This window comes from Acanthopagrus latus, chromosome 22, assembly GCF_904848185.1.
Source record: "Acanthopagrus latus isolate v.2019 chromosome 22, fAcaLat1.1, whole genome shotgun sequence".
Lineage (NCBI taxonomy): Eukaryota > Metazoa > Chordata > Actinopteri > Spariformes > Sparidae > Acanthopagrus > Acanthopagrus latus.
Window position 1 is genome coordinate 21365069 of NC_051060.1, and position 15103 is coordinate 21380171.

At 43.5% G+C, this 15103-nt stretch overlaps 1 protein-coding gene across 15 annotated transcripts in view; it reads right to left on the reverse strand.

The window, feature by feature from the left end:
- Positions 1–470: 470 nt before the first annotated feature.
- LOC119013046 (1-phosphatidylinositol 4,5-bisphosphate phosphodiesterase beta-1) overlaps positions 471–15103 on the reverse strand; it is a 176253-nt gene continuing 161620 nt past the window's right edge. For 11 of the 15 annotated variants that reach the window (XM_037087385.1, XM_037087384.1, XM_037087382.1 and 8 more), the window contains 6 exons: positions 14496–14572; positions 14307–14396; positions 14110–14167; positions 13840–13926; positions 12942–13031; positions 471–926 (listed from right to left, as the gene is read on the reverse strand). In XM_037087385.1, coding sequence (XP_036943280.1) covers positions 702–926; positions 12942–13031; positions 13840–13926; positions 14110–14167; positions 14307–14396; positions 14496–14572 — 627 coding nt within the window. In that variant the 3' untranslated portion in view covers positions 471–701. Of the gene's footprint in view, positions 927–11387; positions 12737–12941; positions 13032–13839; positions 13927–14109; positions 14168–14306; positions 14397–14495; positions 14573–15103 lie in introns of those variants that run through there. The other 4 variants (XM_037087388.1, XM_037087389.1, XM_037087386.1 and 1 more) reach the window with 4 other exon arrangements.

Below are 15103 nucleotides of genomic sequence, written 5' to 3' on the forward strand. Positions count from 1 at the left end.
TAAAAAAAAAAAAAAAGACGGGTTTTAAAACAAAAGTAGCAGCAACACATAGGCTTAGTTCTGTGAGAACAAAATCGAAGAACCAGCAAGCCACCAGTGCCTCTGGGTTAAAGTAAAAGAGTTACATCGTGAGCCTTCAGTGCAAATACGTAAGGGTGAGTCTAAATCGTATAAAGATGGAAGCTTCAACGGCTGAATATGCAGTGGTTTTCTTTACAGTTACCGAGTTGATTCCACTTAAATGACAATGTCCACTGTCAGTGAATTCAACACCTTGGCACCACACACACCTCACTGACCACCACGACTGTCAACATCATGATCATAAAAAACAATAAAAAGAAACTACTCTCTCTGTGCAATAGTTCAAGTAAGTTATTTCCTGCAAGTAGTTAGTGCCTTGTTACACATCCTGTGGCCGTACCGAAAGAGACGACAACATAAAGGGAACATATAAATACACAAAAAAGTCAATATTTACATGAAACTTTTTTTTGTTTTGTTTTGTTTTTTTCCAGACAAGACTGCACTCTACGCAGAGAGGACCTCTACTCACCAATTCAGGCTCAGATTTGATCTAATCCTCCCACTGGTTAAAATTAGGAGCAAAGTTGGGGCAGTCTCATCCTAGATCTGTGGTCACAAACTCATCCACCAATCAGTGTCCCAGTGTGAAGCAAAGAAGCGCCGAGGTTAAATCTCTAAAGGGGCGTGTCGTAGACCCGTTCCGACGAGCCCTCCTCCGTGTCGTCCTCTGACTGTGACGCCTTGTGGTTCAGCTTTTCCGTCGTCGAGGAGGAAACAAGGTTCCCGTGGACTCCGTCATCGCTAAGCTTGGCCTTGCTGCTGTCCTGAACAAACTCTTGGATCTCCACGGGAAGCCGCCGAAACTTGTCCTGGTACTCCTGGTCCAGATCGCTCTGTAGCTGCGGAGGAAGAAGACGCACATCAGCCAAGAATTCCAACATGAGGAACAGAGATACAACTATATAATTAAATCTCCTTTAAAATTTGTACTTCTGATGATGTTAACAATGAGCTGCATGATTAGACATTAAATCGATTAGTCGATTGAAAGCTGCAGCAAGCAATGGGAGAGATAGTTGTTTGTTTCATCCCCAAGTCGCCAAATACCAACGCTGATGGCTTTGACCTGAGAAACAACCCAGAGCGTCGGAATTTGACGAACAAACAACAATCCTCTCCCCAGAACTGCACCATTTAAGAAAAGCAATTGCCAGCTGTTTTGATAAGTGATCAATCGTTTCAGTCATTCATAAAGCAAAAATGTCAAACGCTTGCTGGTTCAAGGTTTTTGATTCTCAAAGTTCTAAGTGTGCTGCTTATTTTGATGGACTGGGATTTAGACTGCTGGTTGGACAAAGGAAGCGATTTGAAGAAGTCAGACCGGTCTCTGGGGAAATGTGACGAGCATTTCTTTTTTTTTTTTCTTTTCTTTTTTCATACAGATGGAATCAATGTGAAGATAATCATTAGTTGCAGCCCCAGTTAAAAAAAGGAATTTGGCGGATTGTGTCAATATGGTCACACAGCTAATGTTTCATTCATCATAGGTCGGCGAGACCAAATAAGTAATCCTTTCTCCGGTTTCACAAGCCACAGAACTGCCAATGTTCCCTTGAGCAAGACTCTTAACTATCACTTAACTATTAGTGCTTAGAAGCACTCAGGGCTGGCTGTGCAGGACTGTAGGAGTGCAGGAGGTGTGCATCAAGGCTTTGAAATGGAACACGGATTTGAAAGTTGAACAACCAGTTTCTCTTATTTGCATAAACTTTAACTGACTCTAACTGTGCCTGTTTGATGTTTGATGCTAGATGGGTAGCGACGCGTACAGTGGGTCCAACTGAGCTCTCTGGCTGAAAAACAGCCGGCTGCAGAGTTTGGAAACAGTGCCGATGAGAACTGTGGCAGTGACAGTTATTTTTGTTGTTGTCTATAACCAAAACAAGGCTGAAAGATGCTAAAACGCTCCGGAGGCACGTGACACATGATAAATCTCTGTTGGTTCTTCACTTTGAGCAACCTTCACAGTCAAAATATTGATTACAACAGCTTTAAAGACAGTGTTTTGCACTTGCTTTCCCCCCACATGACTGTTATCTAAAGATTATTTCACAGGAACTCTGCTTTACAGAGGCTGAATAGGTAACTCAGTCAGTGCGACACATCCCCCCCTCCCCTCACAGAGAAATAGAAAGGAGAAGCTGTTTTCTCCCAGGCATAGACGCCCCCAATGATTACAGATGACAAGATTGTATTCATTTCATTGTGAGCCAATAATTGCTGTAATGCTGATTTCTCTGTTTAACTACCCGCCCGGATCCCACGGGAGAGCAGTAATTAAAAGAAAAGCTGCTAAGATGAATGGTGTCATCAGAGTCTCGCAGCTCAATACAGTCACGTCAGCATTATGAGAGATCGAAAATACCTGCGAGTTCTGAGGGCAATTTACCTGGGATCAATATTTTATCTGAGAGGCCTTTGCTAATCGAATACAGGACTACTTCAGACTGTCACCCAACTTCTTGCTCAAAACCAAGCAGAAGAAAAATCATCAATACGGACTCACTCGGCAAAACCCAAGGTCAACATTGATGCTATTCATCAGCATAAAGTTTGATACGCACTTCAGCTAGACAAAGCTTCTGAACACAAAGCTGGATTCTCCTGGATGAATCCATCTACATCTAAACCTCCAATTAACACGGCGGCCATGAAAATCGCAGCCGGCCGTGAGAAGCCCTTTCGAGAAACAATCACGAGCACGTTCAAGAAGGGAGCGAGGGCAGAGGAGATGGAATGAAGGTCAAGGACTGCCACGCTCTGCCCTCCCCACTTCACTCCATGAGATGGCACAGCCATTTAATTTGAGAGCACTGCACAGCAAAATGAGAAACCCTGATTGTTACGGAGTACTTGCCTTCGCAGCACTTTGATGCATTGCTATACAGGAAATTAGATGGAGGTTAGATCACGTATGAGTACGAGCTGGGTATCAAACCTCAACAGCCATTGAATACTAACTGAAATGGGCTGAGTGTTGAAAATGTCAAGTATCCCAGTGTGGCATTGAGATTCTTAGGCTTGTTTGCTTATTATTTCATTAGTTTGGCATATTTTGTTAAAATAGCAGCTGAAAACGTGTCTGTAAAACTAAGGCACTGAAAAAGTACTGTTAATTTAACACCAAACTGTTGGTAAAAGTAGAGTTCTCCTACTTAAACACACAGTAGGTCATTTCTGCCAACTGGAGTCCCTCAATCAAAACAAATACCACCATAGACCTTTTCACAAGGCGGCCATTTTCCTCAGGCATCAGACTCTAAGTTGGAAGCCTGAATGCTTGGAGACAAATTATTATTTATATCGCTTTTCCGACTGATCGTCAGCTGATGACAATAACAGCGTGAATATGACGGAACATCAGGGTTTCATATTTCAGTACAGAACAACATAACGCTGGCATTCATTCATTCACTTCCTAGCTTACGCTACTGTTTGAGCGTTTTTGAACATCACTGAAAAATTTTGGATAAAGTACGCAGAATAAAAAGGGAGTTGTTTTTACGCATCCTCATTTCAAAATAAGTCATATTATGTCTTTGGGATACGTCTAGTTCTTATGAGACTACAGGTCAAGTGGTTAGTGTTGTGTCAAAGCCTGGTGAATACGTATCTCCGTTGCAGTTCATGCTCTCTTATCACATCCACAGGTTCTTTTTCCATTTTGCCACCTGTATTCAACACTCACTCCAATCTTTATATCAAAATCTCAATATGAAACTTTAACTATGTTGTGAAACTGAAAGCGTGTGCTCTTAAAAATTCAAACACGAGCGAGGATCAGACTCACTCCGGCCAGACAACACTAAAAGCTGCCGCACTTGACGCTGTCTGTCTTTGTTGGGAATGAAGGAGCTCTTGACTCGTGTCTGTTTCATGTTGTGCGAGTTACAGCAGAGCCCCCACCACGCACAGCATCCAGAGAAGGTCACCTTCTCTCTTTCTCCCTCTCCCCTCCTTTTTCCTCTTCCTTTCTTTCTTTCACTCTCACTCTCTCGGTGGGTCTCACCGAGCGGACATCCAGCCCATCATAACCAGATGGCTAAAGATGCACCACAGCTCTCAGTCTCGCTCTCTCTCTCTTTTTCCCTGCTCTGCACTGCGCATGACCTACTTAGGGGTGGGACAGTCTGCACGGCGTGTGTGCTTGTGTGTGTGTGTGTGTGTGTGTGCGTGTGTGTGTGCAGCAGCCTGCCTTTACCCTGCCTGCTGAGGCACAAACACCCTCTGATTAAAGCTGTCATCTCTCTCCCATCTGATGGCACCCTGGCACATGTGAAGGAGGTGGGAGCAGGGGGCAGAGGAATCTCAGGGGCACCAGGCAGCTTCTCAGAAAAGACTTGCGCACGTGTCTATCTGCGCGCGTGTGCCCGTGTGTCCTCTGCGTGTAATCAACAGCTCAGGAGTGAACACCAACGGCTGTCTGTCGGAGTTTTTCGGTGCTGAGCGATGACGACAGCAGTTTGTCTTCACCGAGGGGACAGTCTGAGTTATGAAAAATCTGAAGGAACGACTGAGAGATGGATGGATTTGAGAGCAGACAGCTAGTGCCGCAGTCTTTTGAGAGCTTTCCCTGATCTGTGGCTTTGTGATCGCCAGCTTCCATCTGACATCTTATCAGTTTGGCAGTGAAAAGATGAGAGGAGAGGAAATAATAGAGCAAAGGCGTCGGTGAAACTTAGTCCTCAGGCTTCCTGGAGCTGGTGGAGTCAAGTTTTTGTAAATGTTCTTGAAATTTTCAAACCGTTATTAGGCCGGCTGTGATGCTAAATGACATCAGCTCTAACAACCAAGACAAATAAAAGTCCAAGAAACAACTTTTGCCTGTGTGTACTTCCCCTGTGCGTGTTGCATGTTTACAGTATTTGTGTGTGTGCGGTCCAGTTCCCGTCTGGACAACAACCAAGAGCAGCAGTTATCCAGCCAGCTTTTAAATCTGTCTCTCATCTCTGAAGACCTGTCATCTGTCAACAAACCACACGCACGCACACACACACACACACATTTCTGCCTTTCTTAAAATACAGCACTCAGTGACCTTCTTCACCAGCTGTCCTCATTTTGAGGAGCTATCAAGGGAAGCAGAGAAGGCCTCCGAAGAGCCAAATTAATTCTTTGCTTTGAGCCGTGACATAACGCCTGCCGCAGCACCGCGAACGAGCCTCCGACCGGCAACACACCGCTCCGCATCTACAGCGTGTGGCTGCGTCAGCTGCGCCTGATCAAGAGGTGTGAGGGAAATATGTGCCTTTTTTCTGACTTCCTTCAAAACCGGCAAGGCAGAGCCAAAGACTGTGCGGTTGTTTAGGTGTGTGTCGCGACCTTGAGAAACACTGCATATCCGAACACAGCCCAATTAGGCGAAACCAAAGAACCCATGTCCAAGATATGAGACAGGGTCACCACCCTGTCAGCACTGCAGGCTTTCTGAAGAAAAAAAGGGGGAAGCTTCGCCGAGCAATGCATGTAAGTTTGTGTGTGTGTGTCCGTGTGAAAGAGAGAGAGAGCAGAAGCAGCGCGGACAGACAGCGCCATTCCTTCATTTACATTCTTTCCACTGTATTGGTCGTAAGTATGAAAATGAACTGCGGCAGCCCAACGCAGGAGAAGGAACAAGAGGGGGAACGAAAAGAGAGAGGGAGCAATGGCCACCACGCTCGAGAAGCTGCATTCTCCTTTTTGTTTGTATTGTGTGTGTGTGTGTGTGTGTGTGTCAGTGCCCTCTCCTGACTCCTATCGAATAAATCATCTGTTGCTCTGCAGTCATTTTTCTTGGATTCCCGTCTTCAGGTCCAGGAATTTTAAAAAAACACCCCTCCTGCATACCTCTGCCATGCATGTACGGTAACGAGTGTTTCCCCTTAAAAGGATCGGTTCAAAAAGGAAGGTTAGCTGTGAAATGTGCTCGATGGACGCTAACTAAGAGATGCAACAGGTAGTGTTTTTGAACATTTTGTGCTTCATTGTGAATGGAATGTGATAACTCCGTATCATTTCTGCTAGGTTGTTGTTTTTCTTTTTTTACTGCATTTCTGGATTTATTATCACCGGGGAACAATATTAGTATTCACTCCGAGTCATGTTCCTGGCAAGCGTGTTGAATTTAAATCCAATATGCACTCTCGTTTTTGTACTGTTTCGAGTTCAATCACCTCCTGAGTGAAATATCCGATTCTTTAGCGGCAAAATGCTCCGCCGTGATCTCCAGCTCATTTTTTAAATTTGTGTCTCTGCCATTTGGTACGGAGCAGGGAGCGTACAGAGGGTTTGAAAGAGCTTATCCTCTCAAAACACCTGCCGGGAACGACTGGAAATAAGGTTGATATGAGAGCGAACCAAAACCGTGAAGGTGTCGGCTACAAAAACAATAAAATGAGCTGAAAGATGCTGCGTAGAGTTACACAAGTGAGTGATCTCTTTCACATCCCACACAGTCTTTTGATCTATTATAAATATATAAGTGTTGGTTAGTGCAGGCTTTAAACCTAAAAGTTAACATAAACATTTAAAAAAATACATATTCCCCTGACATTTCTCTTCTTCCAGTCTATCAAAACAACACCCAACTGCTGTAATGCGATTAGTTGAGCTGTTGATGAGAATGTTTAGAACATTTTCCTGTGAGGCTCCAGAAATGTTTTGCGGACAACAAAACTTCTCCCCCGACTTTCCATCAGATGAGTAGATAATAACTGAGTTTTCCTTCTTAGATGATCGTATCCTTTAAAACTTGGATAGCCTGAAAGTCTGTGTCGACAGTCAGCTTCAATATTTTAATTTTATGCTTTGCGTGCGCTTAAAATCCTGCAACAAACTTTGCATATGTACCGGCTACCATAGTGTACTGCAACACTTTTCATATTCAGCCTCACTTTGGTCGATTCAGAGCAGCTTCAATGGCGTTGAAAACAGAAAACATTTCCTTCTGCTCTCTTTGCCTCACATAATCAGGTGCCACCGTCTCTGTGCTGTTCCCACCTCTTATTAAAAAAGGTGGCTTCTGCTGTAGCCGGAAAACCTCAAAGCCACACTATAGAGAGTGCCCTCTCCAGAGGAGTGTAGACAGAGCATATCCTTAGACAGAGCATAACCCTGGAGAGCTTCATTAGCACATGTGGGCATACATAATGAACACTCGTGCACTGATCTGAAATAGCAGCTAGCATAATAGAGGAGAAGAGTAACCAAGCGTGCAACATGTACGCGCACTCTCACACACACACACACAATGGATTTTACTGCACTGTCTCTGTGTGCCCTGTGGGTACTGTGTGTGTGTGTGTGTGTGTGTGTGTGTGAGAGTGTGTGTGTGTGCGTGTATCGGCATAAGTGCATTATTGATGCAAACCCGGCAGGCAGAGATGATGCAGATCAAAGTCTGTGATGAGGGAACATAGTGGCCACCCCTACATCCACCAGAGAGAGGGAGAGAGAGAGAGAGAGAGAGAGAGTGGCCTCCTCCTCTCTTCATCTCCAGACCTCCACGTCTCCTCCAACCTGTTTGCTTCACCCTCTCTTCATCCCTCCCACCCTCCTGCTCCTCTCCTCCACCTCCAGTAGCCGTCCCTGGGATTGCGTCACAAGTGCTCAGTTCCAAATTAACAGATTGCGGAGAGTCATGAAGGGTAGAGGAGGATATGAGAGGTGGGGAGGGTGTGGAGAGAGGAGGGGGACCCGAGTTTCCATGACGACCGCACAGGACTCCTGTTTGTGGAACGAACAAATGTGTGTGTGTGTGTGTGTGATGGTTCAAGGCTCGCAGTGGGGAGACACCGTCACATTTTTTTCATCAAAGTAAGAATCAGCCACGACGTTACGCACATTCACACAACTCGCACATACACCAACGCACACTGTTGTGAAACATATTGCCATATCACTCCTTCATACTCTATTTCACAGCCAAACAAGGTGTGTGTGAAGGGAAGGAATTACAACATGGCGTAGTAATCCTCCAATCATGAAATCTTCAGGGAGGCTGAGCTGGAGTCCATTTTTTTCCCTCGCTGTCCATCTTATCTGTTGTTTTTGGTTTAAAATCTGACTCCGTTTGAACAGGTTAAATGTCCAGAGCTTAAAGCCAAAACTACACAGAGACCAAAACATCCTTGACAAAGAAAAATGTTTCAGAACAGCCTCTCTATGAATCAAGCAAAAGCTTTTTTCCACTAATCTCATTTAACTCACTCACTCTGAGTAGTCAGGACATTCAGCTCAGGTCAAATTCTGGTGAAAAAGCAAACACTAGTTCTTGTTATCTCAAATTTAACATCTCAGAGGAGGAATGCGCTTTGACAATCGATATAAATATCATCACAATCAACACGCGGTGTGAATAATTAAAGTCGAACATATGGCAATGTGACCAGGTGGCAGATGAAAGGAAGCGACATGCCAGGATATAGGGTGGCGCTCGCCATCCCACTGCTGACTCCTGGGGGGCTTTCTGATTGGATCGTTAGCAGGACAGTGACACCTGAGTGCACATGCTGCGAGTGACGACAAACCTCGCCACGTCTCTCTTTTTCTCTCACACCTTCCCGATCGATGTATTACGTGATCCTCCCGCTATCACAAGCTCAGACTTCCGACGGTTGAAGTCAAAGCTTAAAGAAACACATTGCTCACATTTCACATCCCTTCGTCTTCAAATTGTTTGGGAATGAAGCTGTTATTTGCATAGCAGAGATACTGCATCAGTATATAGGTTGATATATCACATGCATGTATGCACACACACACATACACTCACACATACGCACACACTCACACTCACACACAGCTTCCGTGGTAGCAGGCTGCTGAGCTCTCGGGGTCCTAACCAGGGATAGTTATAGCTGTCCATTAGTGGCAGCTCTGAGCCCAAAGGAGAAACTGGGTCAGAACTGCATGAGAGAGAAAGTATGTTGTATCTTCCTCTCCCTGATTCATAAAGACCAACACACACATATACACACACACACCAAACACACACACAACAGAAGTATTTTTATATTGGCCCTGCCCTGGTTATTCTACGCCCTCATCCATTAGCCCCCTTTGGAGCCGTCCACTTCCTGTCCTTTAGTCCTTACTATGTTTATGTGTCGGCCTGTTGCTGTTTACATTCGTCCACGGACTCAATCATAGTCAAGTGTTTCCTTCCAGCAAATTCAACAATATCCCCCCCTTCTGCCTCAGATATAGCCACTTTTAACCTTGATGAATGTACTGCATTCACAAAGCGCTTTAATTGCAGGGAGCCAAGTTCGTCACAATGCTTCATATTCATCGCTCGCTCACACACACACACACACACACACACACACACACAGATTAGAGCTGCCATGCAAGGTCAATGATCCGCTCATTGGTAGCAGTTTTTGGGTTCAGTGTTTTGCTCAAGGACAGTTCCACATGCTATTAGAAACGAGCTGGATGGAAATAGACTTCACACAACTGTATGTACCCGACGTGTCGACGCTGCTTGAGGAGTGCGATGATGTACAGAACTGGGCTTGTGTTAGCTTGATCTCTAAGGCTATATTGACTAAACTGACCGGGAAGTGTAACCAGAGTCATATTGATTAGATGATCAAATACTTGGTTATGATACTGATGAACCTGATGGTCACAGCTTTGTAATGACCATCATTAAAGGGATATTCCGGTGTAAATTTAATCCATGGTCTAACACACCGTGACACTGAGTAAGACACCCCCTCGAGAGATCAAGTTTGCAGACCACTAGTCGACTCGCAGGGACTTCCCAACAACAGGAAGCTGCGGCAGGAGAGTGGTGAGTTGTGTTCACTCTACAATAGCAATCAACAATGTATTGTTATCGTGCGGTCATTTCTGAGGTTGCTAAAACAACGTAAGCTAGCCGTCAGCAAACTTGATCTCTCGAGGGGTCTTACTCGATGTCACAGTGTGTTAGACCATGGATTAAACTTACACCGGAATATCCCTTTAATAAATAGTAGAATTATAGTTAATTGACAGTTATTTCACTGTTGATAAATGGTTTATTAAACATTTCATCCATTTCATTTAATAGAAAAACACATCATGTATTAATCACTTACAAACTATGAAAAACACCAGTTGCAACAGTGAAATAACTGTGAACTAAAGTTAATGATAGTTATTATAAAATGTTACTGATACATCTGGTGTTTGCCCCTCAGCCTGCGAGGGATCATTAATACTCAGTTTAAACTCCGGGCGCTCGTGGCTTATATAAACCCTCTTCAGATGCTTTTAAAAGAAAAGGCCATCCGGGGACGACTACCTGACGAGGTCACACAGAGTACAAAAGAAGTGAAACGTGAAATCAGGGCAGCCAAAACCTGCCACAATAAAAGATTAAAAAACAACGATGACGGAGGCTGGTAGGGGACGGTCGTGGCCTCTGTGCTTTAGAGGATGAACTACTGACAAAGACAGACACCCCGAGGCGGCTGCTGATTACAGCCTGTTTGCCGTCTTTCTTGAATGTATTTGACAGCTTGGGCTTTACATTATTTGCATTCTCAGAGCAGTGAGTTTAAAAGCACACGTCTATGTCTTTCGACACAGCGAAACTCAAACATTCAACTGTAGGGACGAGAAGACAACAGAAGACTTTAATTACGGTTGCTGCTGCAAACATGGAGGGAAGCGTCCTGCGTCTTTTTAACAAACATACGCAAGGCTGGCAGGCATTCTCTGTTAGCTGTCTCCAGAGTTGTGTCCTCTAACATCTCTTCGCATAATTTGCATACAGATGAGTGTTTTTTTGTTTTTTTTTTGCATTGGAACAGATATTGCTGAGATGGTTGATTACTATGTAATGGCCTTCCTCGGGCGAATCAAATTTGCCGCTGTCCGGATGTCGATTTGGAGAAGTGATTGCGACAGCGGGGTCAGCTGACGGATAATCAGCTGGGATTTCGTGGGGGAAACGACGACTGCTAACAGGATGAGATCTGATTGGAAGACGTGAAGAAGTGATCAGTGAAAGGAAACAGCAGCGTGTCTTTCTCTCATCAGAGAAAACCATCTTAATTTAATGTTAATTAGACCCTGATGATCCCGTTTCGTACAGCTCATATTGAGTAATTACTGGCTTATGAAATCATTGTAATTCTGGTGTTATTGACAAGAATGCTCGAACAGCTATTAAAAAATGATGAGGATCACCACAGGACTGGATTAGAAGCAGTGCAATAACCTGATGGCTTCACATGACAAGCAGACGACTGTCAGCAGCATTTCACTGTCACTTCTTCATTTCTCTGTACTGCGGTTTCGAGCGAGGATGTGACAGACCTGCTGTACGTGAGGTGTCGGGGTGGATATCTATACTGCACCCTCCCACACTGGATACAGGTTGTTTCAAAGGAACAAGGAGCTGTCACTATGAGAGTGGGCGGCTATGCAGCCGTCTGATTTATGCCTGTCTTTAAAAAAAAAAAAACAGCACCTCATGAGATATGGTAAACGTACACTGTGCTCTTTTTATTGACGACGAGAGGAAAACACGCTCATATCAGAGTGTCTCTGAGGCCAGCAGGGGTAATCTTGATTATGCCGGCAGCGTGCTGTTATATGGTCTGCGCTGCATTAATCTCGTCTGTTTTGACGAGATTAAAATATCTTGTCAAAGTAAGAAATGGAAGAGAAAATTGTAACAAGAGAAATAGACTGTTACTGCCTTTGTGTTAAGTGGATTTACTTGTACAACATAACACTGTATTTGTGACATGATCATCACGGTATACTCACATCAAACACTTGTGACAAAGATAAGTGCACAGGATATTTTTCAGTTTAATAATAAGATTTTTGTCTAAAAAGACATCAGTGCACTGTAACATTATGCTTTATTAGGAATTTAATGATTTTAAGGTTACCCAAAGATCTTTTTTAAAAGGTGCAATATGCAAGAATTTTAGTTGAAACCATTCAAAAATCATTCATCAACTGTATTTAGCATGCTAACCAGCTAGCCTCAGCTTGTCCCAGTCCAAAGCTACCACGCTAGAAGAAAAAATACCAACACTTCTCTGAGGCTCCCAGTCTGGACTGCTAGCTGGACGGCTAGCTGAGCTAACTAGCTGATGAGAGTTATAGTTAGCAGCAGTTAGCTGTTACTTTAGCGATGTGTTAGTGATGTGTTATGAGTTGTTTTGAGTATGATTTTGACAGATGAAGAGTCCCTACATATTGTAGCTTTAAGCATTGTAATCTCTAAAAATAAATATGTTTCATATCAACACACAGAAGACGTCATATATGATATATTACTGATATATTTGTGATGTTGGTCATCAGTCAGGCTCTAAAAAGGATTCCTTATTACAAATATATGAGACAGCTACAGTACTTCTCCTGATACAGCCTGGAGATCCTTACGCAAAACCACGTGTTACTGTAGTGCTGATACATTCATGCTTTATTATCTTATCGAGTTGATTTAATAAACCACATTAGTAGCTCTTCCTTTCACTCTCTGGCTGGTATAAAGGAATTTGCTCAAGGATGACACGTGGGATCAAATCTGAGCACTCCAACTGAGCTGTGATCTCGACATACACAGGCCAATCTGCTGCCGCTCATATGGTGCCGTGTTACGCCAACTACACCTTATAATACAGTAACACACCCGCACGGCATTTGTCGTTCTCTGCAGAAAAATCCACAACAAATTTGCAATAAATCATACAGCATTCGGCGTAGTAGTAATGCTCAGCAGGTCTCAGCTATTACTGATTCAATGCACATTCACTTGTTGCCAGTCAGCGGCCCAAGTGTATAAAAGCTTGCATATTAATGCGGCCACGCTGGTGCTGTGTTAATACTGAGTGCTGGGATGCGAACGATGGTCTTACCATGCTCTTCAGCTGCACAATCGTCCTACAATGACAGTCACAATGAAAAGGTTGGGAGGTGTGCAACTCATACAGAAAGAAGCTGTCATGCTAAAAAAAACAAAAAAAAAACATGTGTATGTAGCAATGAGAAGAGTGGAATGATGGGATGATGTTCTGACTCCAGGAAGCAAAAAAACAACAGCAGCAAAGAAGCTCTGTGTTATGAGGCGGTTTGATAGTTATCATGACTATAAATCCAAACTACTCTTACATGGTGAAACTGGTTATACTGCAGATGTTGGTTTTCAAAGCAAAGGCAACATATTTACATATCAGCAAGTGGGAAAAAAAAAACCTAACAAAAATGTTGGTATGAAGAGGTCATCTTATAGTTTTCAACAAGAGTGTCAGAGCGGCAGCTGACTAAACCTGGACCAGGTCGCCCCCCAGTGGTGTCACTGAAGAAACTCTGAATCTTACCAAGTATATTTGTCTAATATCTATTCAAACTATCTCAGTACACTTCATACAAGATGGACTTTTTTTACTTGTTCCATTGGAAGATTCTTAACGTCTAACAAGCCAGAAATATCTTGTTTTTGTTAGTTTGCAGTGTAACTGGCTTTTTTTCCAGTGTACAAGAACATCCAGTGTTCAATTAGAGATACAGTTTAGTTCAAGGTAATTTGTTTACATTTAACTGAAGCTATGTTTCAGGTCTCTGCTTATGAATCATCTATGATGTAAAGAGCATAATACTGACCCAAAATCTGTGTGAAATCTACACATTTGCTTTCTATAAACCAAATAAAAGGTCTTAAAGGGGCACTATGCAGTTTTGGAGAAGAAATCCAAACTCAGAATTCCATAACTTCACATGTGAGTTTAACATTTTTCTTAAATCTTCTTGTCTTACCTTCGGCCTTTCATCCAGGATCTGCTGGCGGATGTCCTTGTGCTTCTCCAGTAGTCTCTCGTGTCTTTTACTCTGAGCGTCTTCCAACTGCACACACACACACACACACACACAGATACTCTGAGGTCTGAGCATGTCATCGATATTAATGCTGCACCCATAAATGTTTACTAGTGCAGGTAGCAGTGAAATCATGCAAATCTGAATGATTTTTAAATTAAATTTAGTCATTTGCGATTACATCTTCTCCACAGTCATGAACTCTCTTACCCGTTTGATGTACTGCACCACCTCATTGACAAACGATCTGTTGATCTCCAGCTTCTCTCTGTGGGGAGAATTTTATCCACAGTCAATCCCAGCAGAGCTAAATCTTCAGTATTTAGTGACATCTAGTGGTCACACAAATATAACACATCACATCTACATTTACTGTTGGTTATCAATGTTTAAATACAGATGCTCACTCTTCTGTCACGTTCTTGTCTTTAGATTTGGCTTCGTTGATCTTCTCTTGCCGTTTCTTGTCCATTTTCTTCTTGATATCCTTCTTTTCCCTACAGGTCATGAGACGGAGATAGAGAGGATGAAAACACAGGAACTTTCTGTGTTTGTTGAGCGTGTGTGCAGCGCTGTATACTGAGCACCAGTCTTACTTCTCACAGATGTCTCTGAGCTTTTTGAGCTGAGCACTCTGGCACTCCTCTGCGATGGTGGTCAGCTTCTCAACCAGCTAGAGACACAGAGAGAGAGAGTTCAGGGCAAAGTGACCGAGACAGGAAACATCCGCTTCAAATCTTTCATTCTCTCAGTCTGACTCGTTGAGATTTTGTTCATAATCAAACGACATTCAGAGCAAAGGACAAACACAATCACCATTATGCTCGCTTTCTTTTGCCTGACTGAACCTCTCTGACGCCTCAGCTGTGCAGGCGAACTGGAGCAGAAGTCATTTATTTTTCCACACCGTACGACAGAACACGTGCGCAGGCAGCACGGTGATGTAATATTCTACCTGGTGAGCTTATAGCAGCGTTCACACATTCACTTGTCTAATATGATTAGTCTGCGTTAGCGTTTCTGAGCTTCGGGACAACGGCAGACAGTCAGCACTTTATCCAGCCCAACACACATCAGGGCAGGCTCCTACATGTGTGTGTGACGGCTACATCCGGTGTGTGTTTATCTTTATCATGTATGTTTCTACTTGTTGTTTGTGTGGGAACACTGACTGTCCCAACTCGAACTGTAAATTCAGAGAATA